The following is a 10702-nucleotide window of genomic DNA, read 5'->3' as shown; positions in this document are numbered from 1 at the left end:
ATATATATATATATATATATATATATATATATATATATATAATTGGGACTCAAGGATCGGTCTAAGTATGAAAGGTAGATTCGCCGCGTACGTTAATCGAAGAAAAATTTCGATACGTGCGTTTGACATAATTATCCTCCCACTATCATATTAATATTATATAATATTAGTATTTAATAGCACTAAGACATCCGTGCTGTACTCCTTATTTGCCTCTTCAGTTGTTACTATTTATATATTATTAAAATTATAATTAATACTTATTGATTATTTTATTTCTTATTATTTCTTTTAGTTATTGGAACATTTATGTAATAACGTCAATATTCACTCGATTCCCAGTTTGTGCGCGATGCAGTTTGTAAGAAATAATTTTTCGATTGTTACTCGATTTGAATTTAGAAATGTTCTAAGAAATACAGGACATATGGTTACTTATACTACGCGCAACGCATATCATTTCGCCCCATTTACCGCGCGCGCGGCCGAACTATTTCAAATAACCAGAGAAGACATAGAGCCGGACCGAGCGAATGCACAACTCTCTGGAACAAATGCAGTTAGCGCGACGATGTTTCTCGTTACGCGGGAGAAAATTGAAATTCGCATCTCTTCCATCCTCACGCCCTCCGACCGCCCCGCTCAGTCGCACCGGCAATTATTTTTCTCATCAGCATAAGTGACAAAAGTAGAAATTCTCCTAACCGGAGAATAGAAATCATACTTTCGGCCTTTTCGTCTCTTGATCGAGTCAACTTGATTTCGTCAATTTTAACCAGCCCTATTAAGTCACTCTTAAAACGTTACATTTGTACAACATTTCAAGCTCGCTATCACGACAGGCGTGAAAGCACATAATATCAAATCTTGCACAATGCACGAGACATACAGGGTGTCCCGCATAAGACGGACCAAAAGAAAAATATAAGTAGAACACATAAAAGTGAACAAAAATTGTATAAGTCATTTTTCAAACAACCACGTAAAATTTCGAGATATTAATTAAAATAGTTGGACAAATTAGAACGCGCGATGCGACAGGCGGGACATACGGCTCGCAGCGGTCGGCGAAGAAAATGGAAGAACGCACACGTACACGGACGCACACACGGAGCTACTCATTTCAGTATACCAAATGGCCCACCTCTCTGGTCTATAAGATAGGCCCGCGAGCAATCATCCATTTTCTTTGCCGGCCGCGGCGGGCCGTATGTCCCACCTGCCGTGTCTCCGCGCTCTGATATGCTCAACTATTTTAATTAATATCTCGAAATTTTACGTGGTTGTTTGAAAAATGGCCTATATAATTTTTGTTCACTTTAATGTGTTCTACTTATATTTTTCTTTTGGTCCGTCTTACGCGGGACACCCTCTATATTCGCTTAGACGCATTAACTTCTTTTCTAGACGGAATTTTCCTTACTCGGAAAATACTTGGAAGAGAAAGCGTGTTGAGGCGAGCAATATTGGCCAAGCTCGCAGTGCACTCACCTGACTACCAAGACCGAGAATAAAGAGCATGAAGAAGAACAGGATGGCCCAGAGATTGGGTAGCGGCATTCGCACCACCGCTTCCGGGTAAGCGATGAAAGCTAATCCAGGGCCGTTCTTGACCACGTCCTTAATTGGCATATGTACTTGCTGGGCCAAAAATCCAATTATCGAGAATATCACGAAGCCGGCGAAAACGGACGTGAATAGATTTGTGATGCTAACGAACACTGCGTCCCTGACGATGAAAGAATCCGAGAAAGTTATTGACTAGTGTGAATCGTCGGATTGTTATGTCTCAGGCGACCCTTTTTTTTCCCGGTCGGGGCGCAGGTAAAAAGGGATCGTTGCGAGAAAGAATACGACCGCTCATATACCTGTGGCAATTGTTATTGAACTTGCTGTAACTCGAGAGAGTGATTAGAGAACCGCAGCTGATGCCGAGGGAATAAAAAATCTGGGAGGCCGCGTCTCCCCAGACCTTCGCGTTCGTCAGCGTCGACCAGTCCGGGGTGATGTACCAAAAAATCCCTTCGGCTGCGCCATCGCCTAACGTAACACCTGCGCGAATATCTCGCTGAGTTGCACTCGTGCTACGGGATTACCGAGCCTCATGACGCTATTATATTCCGGGAAAAACATAATATTGGCGATTATATACATGACAACCAAGTATGTAAAATTATAATGTATATTATAATATAGTATTTAGAATTATAATATAGTTTTTAAAAAATTACTTTCCAGTAACTGCAACTAAAGCTTCGGTTGCAATAACTGCAAGATAACTGCAAGACACTCTTTAATAAATATTCAACTATTTACATTAATTCGACATACAATTCGTATAGTTATCACCTGTACAGTCGCCATCACCATGTCTTTCTCTTGGAGACGCTACATCCGGGGAAACATACAATAATGGCAATTAGATGACAACAGTATAGGTGACATCTATACACGTTTTGTATATAAAATCGTAGAGTAAGTAGTTTTTTAATGACCTGTTTTTTTGTTATCGCAACTAAAGAGCTTCAATAACTGCGAAATAATTGCAAGTTGATTAATTCAATGTACAAAACTCGTCTAGTTGTCACTTATATAGTTACCATCACCATGTCCTTCTTTTGGAGTGCACACGATGCGACGTTGCCGCTATTGCGATCTATATTATCCGCTCAAATAGGCAAGCTTCTTTCTGGTTCTTACCTCGTATCAGCAGCGCTATAAGGATAACATAAGGGAAGAGCGCAGTGAAGTAGACAATTTTGCCAACGCTCTGAACTCCACGTATCAAACAGAGGCAGCAGATCACCCAGGCCAGGGTGAGGCATCCGACCAATTCCCATCGTATGCCACCAAAGTTCTCCCATGTGGCACCGCGTATACCGAGAACGTAGTTACTGGATGTGATCGACAATTACACGCTTTTGCAGACTTGAGCACGCGCAATTTTCTCTGCTTGCTCCTCAACGCTGAACAGCGGCGTAAGGTTCGTTACCGATCCTCCGACACGATGCAGCGCTGATGACAATATACACGATGTCCCACTTCCACCGCATTATTTTGTAATGCCAGATTTCCCGGACGATTCGGAATTTTTCTCTGGCGGAAAACGTCAGAGAAAATTATCGATTGCATCCGCGATTTTTAGGTTCTAAATATTATACACTTATTTTCGGAGTTGACCTCTACATTTAATTTCTATTAAGGTAAATTTCAGCTGCGACATTTGCCGAAGAATGCTTCATTTTACTTTTCCATTCGGCATGCTGAATTCGATTTGTGAAAATGGTCTCCCTCTCGAGCTCACGTAATGTGAAAGTTATCGGTGCGTCGACATTTTCGCGTCGAAGATAAAACAGACTCCAAATTGAACAAAAAGATCTGTCGTTCAAAAATAATTGATTTGAAGTGGGACATATTGTATACCTCGTACCTGTAGTACTCCTCGGACGACAATACGCGAGTAAACGGCTTGAACCCGTCATCTTCAAAACAACCAGTTTCATTGCCTAAGTATCTGACGTTACAGATCTCCTGGATAGTCCTGCAAGTATTGTTATAGAACATGGAATTTGGATCTTTCTCCTTGCACTTTGCGTCCTCAAGGCCGCTGAAACAATCTATCCATATTGATATTAGCGTCTGAAGTAAGTGTCTACAAACTAACGAATAACATTAAAACACGCGAAAATTCTTGAATATTAAGTTACATTTGATATTTTTAGTTTGTTAAGCAAAATAAAATTTTGTACACGAAAATTCACTTTTACTTACTCACTGTGTTGAAATCGTTATTGCAGGAAGCCCAGGCGAGATTCGGCGAAAATGACGCGAAAATATAAAATAAAGTCCATGCAACGATCACCATGTAATATATAAGCACCAGTGCCATTACGACCAGGGTGGAATAACCCACACCGTGAAAAGCTGGTGCCATACGGCTGAAAGCCTTTATGGGCCCAAGCGCGACGTACTGTCCCAAACAAAGCTCCAGGTAGAAGATAGGCAGACCCATTGTTATCAACATGAGAATAAAGGGTATCAAAAATGCTCCTATAACAATAGTTAATAATTTGATATTTTAGGCTTTCGCGGTGTCCATGCACTGAAAAAAAAAGTTTGGTAATACTTACCAAGTACGTTTTACCATACCATTTGGTAAATAGTAACTAATAATGGTAAATGTTACCAATGTTTGATAATAATTACAAAATTGTTAGTAACATTAACTTTCATATAGTAATATTCACCTCTTATATTTAGTTGATACTATTTCACTAAATGTAGTAATTATAACACAGACTGGATAATTATTATCAGAAATTTTTTTCAGTGTGCATATTAGATTTGATTTCTGGGTTTGAGCCGCGTGGATTCTTCTTTGTTTGATTCCGTTTCGAGAACATTTCAGTCCGCTTCATCAGGGAGGAACGATGAATAGTTAATAATATCAGATAGTGACTTCAAGTCACAACTTCAAGATTACGATTTTATTGTAGAGGAACCTGATACATAATGAAAGAGAACTACGCACGCGCGCGCGTATAAGGTTTAAATAAATTTTAAATATATTAAAAAATTATCGACGACACCTCATGGCGAGTTTATAGTCAGCGATCCTATTATGCTCCAGGTTTCTCTATCTTCTCTTTTCTATCATTTCCTAAAATTTAACTTCTTTTTTTTTTGTTTCAGTAACGGCTTGTCAAAAGAGCATGCGATACGCAGAAACAACGTGCATCCTCGGAGAAAAGAACCCCGCGCAGAAAGCACTTCGCATATGTCAGCTAATTTAAATGTCGAAATGTGAGAATAAATCGGACAATCCGTAGAATCGACTATCGATTGAGATTATTGAATCAGATCATCTAATCAGATTATCGGATGCACGGCAAACCCGGACTGTATTTACGGTTCAGTCGTGTCTGAAGCACGCGTTTTACGTACGCGCATGCCGCAGGACAGATACGGCTACACACGCGTGCATGCGCGCGTGCGTGCGTGCGTGCGAGCGAGCGCATATGTATGTACGTACGTACCGCCACCATTACGATATATGAGGTAAGGGAAACGCCAAACATTGCCGATGCCAACGGCATACCCGATGCAGGATAGAACAAACTCGATCGGATTAGACCAGCTACCACGCTCCGGCTCGTCCGACGGACGCTCCTGCAAAGCCTCGCCAACGCCCAGGGAAACCCTCTTTGCCTGCCAATAACACGCGGGAACTGCGTTATAATATTTGCATCGTATGGGTTACCTTGGAATCGACGCCAAGGGAAAGATCCGGGCCGCTCAGCACCGTCGGTGCTGCACGAATACATGAAGGGCTGAGGAAAAATGTAGAAGAAAAAATGGATTTTTTACACTCACACATACATACACTCCAACATATTATCACACACACACACACACAGACGCGCGTATATACGTTGTTTCGAGAAACGTACTTGCGTAATGAGATTACAGGCACATTCAACTCGATTCCATTTATCTTTTAATATTGCAACGGTGAAAACAATTAATCGGACTACGTCCTAACAGAAGATAAGGGATCTCATCAAATCAGTTTTTTTCTCGTCACTTCCACAGAAAGATTTATCGATTTTGTCAAGAAAAATTTCGTTGACATAGAGATGACGCATACCGACATTCTCTTCTATCAAAATTTTAATCGATGTTTTATCGTGATGCAATAATGTTAGGTGAGATACCAACAAAAGTATGCAAGATATTTAATAAAATAAAATCAACAAGACACGCAGAAAAAAATAAGAAGAAAAATGACTTTCCACAGACACGAAGAAAGGAAAGAAATGTCATGTAATGTCACGCAAAAAAATGATTTAGTAATATCAGCTAAACCGTGGTAGCTGACTCAAACTTCATTAGTCAAAAGGCTAATCGTCTAGCTGTCATTGTTAAGAATTGGCTATGACAGCTAAGCCACATTCGCTATAAAATACAAATATATTAGATGACATTAAAAATGCATTATTTCAAATAGCTAAGAAAATGGCAGTTATTCCTAAATTCCTAAATTCCTAAATTCCTAAATTCCTAAATTCCTAAATTTCTTACGGTATGCATATATTAAAGAAGTTTGCCGTACAGCTACAATCATTTGTTACAGTCATTTATTTCTAGGAGCTAATATTTCTCGCTGTAGCACCTGAGTTAACAACGAATAAATTTAGCTTCGGTATTAGCTGTCCCTATTTCAGTGACACATCTCATCTGCCACAGCTATTTTTTTAGCTCTGGAAGCTAGTTCTTTTTTTGCGTGTATCTAAAATATTAGATATTCTAACTTTAACTGATTTAAAAATTATAAAACGGTAATTAAATGTTGTTATCAACGTGAAACTTTAGATTACGGAACAGAAACTACGATATGTTCCCGATATTTTAAGCACATGGACACGCAATTTCGATACACATGGACACATACGTGATACAAAGAAATAACTGATTATTATCGCCTGCGCAACTCCATATCTGGAGAGTACCATTTATTGCTAGTATTAAAAAAATATAAAACCACTGAGGCGCCTGAATCACGAGCTTTATATAAGCAGCCAATACAAGGAAAGTTTTTTTCTTGCGTAATAAATACGTCGGAACAAAAAGCTAACATAAAGAAACTTTTAAAACTGTTCTTTGAAAAAGTAAAAACACACAATTTTCAAGAATAGCCGTTGCCAGGCAGAATATATTGACGTCACAGTACCTTCCGAAATATATCGGAGTTTCTATCAACCTAACACTCAGCGTTTCTCCACGCTAAATGTGTTGTACACACAAACTTAACCAGACTTATTTTATATTTCAATAACGCGACGATCGCGATAAAAATGTGCAGAATTGCGACATACCGATAATTAAAACATGCTCACATTGTCTGAAAAGGCACTAACCTCTGACATTTTCCTAGATTCCGTCATTGTCATTGCACTAAAGTTCGATTCAACTATCACGTGGCACGACTTCGATCTGTCTCCGGGAGATCACGATCGTCTGAGCGTCCTCAATACGATTACACCGCTATAACATTCTCCGACGAAACGAGATAATATCAAAGTGTCATTATCAAGATATGTCCCACTCGAACAAATACATTTAAGCACAAATAAATTTAATCACACCTCTCTATCTCGTCGCACAACGCGACGCGCAATAATGTTAGTTATTCACCCAATAATCAGCGCGACACTAAGGCACGAAAGGATCTGCCTATCTGTATCAGAAGGATGCGGTATAACATCTGCCAAAGCTTTTATTCGCGCCGTGAAGTATCGTAGCGTTTATGTAAATTCCGATAAGGTAATAATGTCATCAAATAGATAACGAGAGCCCAAGAAGATTTGCCAAGCTGGTTTAGCCTGGACGTTTTCATAGAAAGTTGAACGATCGTACATGTGACTTTCCATATTTATAGTAGTATCTGTCTAGAAAATGATATAATCGAATCAATGGTGCATCATAAAAATTCCAAACCTGCACTGGATGCCATTTAAGAAAGTATCAGGATAATTCTACGTGTCACAGTCGAGAGAAATATACGTGTGAATATGTGATTATATTATAATAATTAAATGCTATCATATATTATATAAAAAATACGTATATATCAATTGAAACATACTGTTATTGATCAAAGAGCGATTGACCATGAAACCCAGACAAAAAAGTCAATTTTATCGACAATTTAATTACCGAAAAAATTAATTCTGCCGTCGCTACTTACGAGCCCTCGGGAAGTACAACAACAAAAAGAGTACTTGAAGTACATTTTTCCTGTTACGATTACCATCTTATCAGACGAGAGATTGCAAATTGTTCGCCATTATCCGTAACAGTTTCGTCATGCAACGACGTGTGTCGCTATCTAGAGATAAGCTTGCAGAAAACCTTAAGTAAGTCTCGTTAAACTCTATTCTGTAACTGGACGTATTTATCAGACAACGGCAATCAATTCTGTCCATGTGATATTCTCAGGGTAATGAGATATTGAAGAAGAGGGGAATCAATGCGACCACCCTTTAAAAAAAAGTATGTAAAGCCAGAATTGGACGTTATCGATTTTTATTGTTGCTCTTCCCGCACTCCGCGCTAGTCGAACGATCGAGCTCGTAACCCAGAAAAATTATTTGAAAAAGCAATTTTGTATTTAAAATTGAACGAATTATAATCCCGATCTACGCTCGTCCCGGACTTGTCATCCGGTATTACGAGCCTTTCGTGCTTCTCTGAAATAGGATTCAGATTAGAAACGTTCAGTTGACACACACGCGAGTCGAAGGAATCGAAAGGACCGCGGCGCCTATTATTTTCCCAATGCGGGGTAGCTCCATAATTCATAAAGTTTGTCGCAGCTCCCTTTTTCTCTGTCAGGTTGAATCTTTATAAACGATAACTTCGCGCTTGCGTTTGCCTTCCGACTGGAATCGGTGCTCCGTATGTGCCACTCCGAGGGCGAGTTTGCAAATCGTCTCTTTTATCCCGTCGCTCCGCGGGAGCAGATTTGCTCGCCTTTTCTGCCTGCTCCCATCCTCTATCGCGATGCTACTGCATACGCGATTGGACGATAGCGAGATCATTCCTTTTCCGGTCCTCTCGAATAAAACAGTTTTTTTCCCGTCGCCAACATTTCCGCGATAAAGTAGTACATCGGATTCTTTTTCCTTTTTCGACTGCGGTCGCCTCTTTTCATCTCTGAATTCCATCGTAACAGCAATCTGAGTTTGAACATTATTCGAAAAAAAGAGGGAGAGGGAATATGCATTTTTATCAAAATAAAAGTTCCAATTAATTTAACTATAAATTATTATTGGTACATATTTTTACAACTTTACTAATAATGAGAGTATTATATTCATAAGTAACAAATATTAACCTCACTTAAATAACAGTTATCCAAGTTATTCAATTAAATTGATTTATTCTCAAATATAATTTTTCTTTAAATTTAAGAAAATATGAAAAAAGGAAAGGAGGAAGGAGCTATTTCTCGTTAAAGACGAATATGAATTTGAAAGTTTTATAGTCGATAATTGACAATGTTCTGCTTTGGTTAACTGAAGAGGATGTTAGAGAGGCTGTCGAGAGGAAAACGCGAAAATATTATATACATATTATATACTTGTCCTTTTTCGAAACGGAGACACACGAGTGCATAATCCCAGAGGTACTTTCGATCGGACTGATTGATGAGATTCGTGCGAAGCTTTTCGCGCGCTCGTAACTTTATTTGCAATGCGAATTTACAAATAGCAGACCGGAAATGGAGGGTGACGTGGTGCAGCATACACGTATAGCACGTACGTACGTACATACATACATATATACGCCGTTTTGCGGGCTGAACGTTATTGCGAGGCAATATCTCCAACTTGGTCAATTCGATAGTTTATCTTTGGTCACTTTATTGCGTTCGGCGAGCGGCGAGCGGCGCGCTAATGCAAATGTTTTTTTTCCTAAACTCCCCTTCACCCTGCACTCCCGTCGGATCCTCACCACCTCGCAAACTATGCCGAACAGATGCGATCGATGTTATCAATGCGGGCCGACTCTAAACGGGTTAAAGCAGCGTGTGTATCCGGTTACCCGAAGTCGCAATACTAACACTAAGGGTTAAAATTAACAGAAGCGACCGCGCTGGAAAGGGTGTTATCGGCAAACTGGATGGACTAACGTTTTGATCGGTATACACGGAAAAAAATTCATCCATGTTTCGCGGATCACAGGTTCCTAACACAAGCTGTGTCTGTTCAGCGAAAAATGTCCTGCTATTAAAATTTAACGAAATTATATACGCCTGCAAAAGTGATCCAAAGTGTGCTCTTCCCAATAAATGTACTTGTAACTTGAATAATTTATACTTTATCATAGTTAACTATCAAGTTAAGTTGGCAAAAACGGTTATTTCTGCTATTTTCTAATAAATTACAGAATCAAGTAAGTAAGATTTTTAAACATGTCAAAGATGGTTTTGAAGTCTTTGCGTGCTTGATTCTGAAATATGTTAATAAACAGTAAAAATAATCCATTTTGTTAATTTATCTCGGTAACCAATTAGCCTAGTCTTTCCTATAATTTAATCTTCGAAATTTTTATTAGCAATGCATGATACGTAGGAGGGTTCAGTTATGAACGATTGAACTATCATGGAATATTGTCTTGACAGTTAAGATAAATAAGAGCAAGAGAGGAAGAACATCGAAGTAAGAGCTTGGTTATTTCAGTTGCGCAAAAGCACTTGTCCCGCAAGCAGAAAGTCACGTTTTTGTTCCAGGGCTTAGAACATATATGTATATGTGTATGCATATATATATATATATATATATATATATATATATATATATATATATATATACAAACTTAACATGTAAAAGAATTGATATTTGCTTTTTACATAATGGAACTCACATTGAACATTTAGCCTAGACAGGATTTACTAATTGAATAAAAATTATGTATATGTTAAGTTTGTTACTAAATAAATGTTAAGTTTGTTACTAAATTTCGACTATAACAAAAAATTAAATAATAAAATTATGTTTAATTGAAAAATTCATTTTATTGTCCCGATTCCAACCTTAGTCAGTTCACTTTTAAAAACTTTTGAGTGTGATTGGAGTACACGAAGAATTGAAAGTAAGATACTTAAGTAGAAGTACTTATTTCAGTACTTGGAGTATGT

At 38.5% G+C, this 10702-nt stretch overlaps 1 protein-coding gene across 2 annotated transcripts in view; it reads right to left on the bottom strand.

The window, feature by feature from the left end:
* The window catches only part of LOC116848530 (sodium- and chloride-dependent GABA transporter 2-like), a 17406-nt gene extending 7103 nt beyond the window's left edge, over nt 1-10303 (bottom strand). Inside the window, exons 1-7 of one of the 2 annotated variants that reach the window (XM_032824718.1) lie at nt 6918-10303; nt 5037-5208; nt 3772-4050; nt 3431-3617; nt 2701-2894; nt 1869-2052; nt 1492-1729 (exon numbers count right to left, since the gene is read on the bottom strand). In XM_032824718.1, coding sequence (XP_032680609.1) covers nt 1492-1729; nt 1869-2052; nt 2701-2894; nt 3431-3617; nt 3772-4050; nt 5037-5208; nt 6918-6950 — 1287 coding nt within the window. In that variant the 5' untranslated portion in view covers nt 6951-10303. Of the gene's footprint in view, nt 1-1491; nt 1730-1868; nt 2053-2700; nt 2895-3430; nt 3618-3771; nt 4051-4130; nt 4149-5036; nt 5209-6917 lie in introns of those variants that run through there. The other variant, XM_032824719.1, reaches the window with a different exon arrangement.
* Between the last annotated feature and the right edge of the window lie 399 nt (nt 10304-10702).

This window comes from Odontomachus brunneus, unplaced genomic scaffold (genome assembly GCF_010583005.1).
Source record: "Odontomachus brunneus isolate Ranch 3 - 2012 unplaced genomic scaffold, Obru_v1 Obru_scaffold_096, whole genome shotgun sequence".
NCBI classification, from domain to species: domain Eukaryota; kingdom Metazoa; phylum Arthropoda; class Insecta; order Hymenoptera; family Formicidae; genus Odontomachus; species Odontomachus brunneus.
This window is presented reverse-complemented; position numbering and strand designations above follow the sequence as displayed.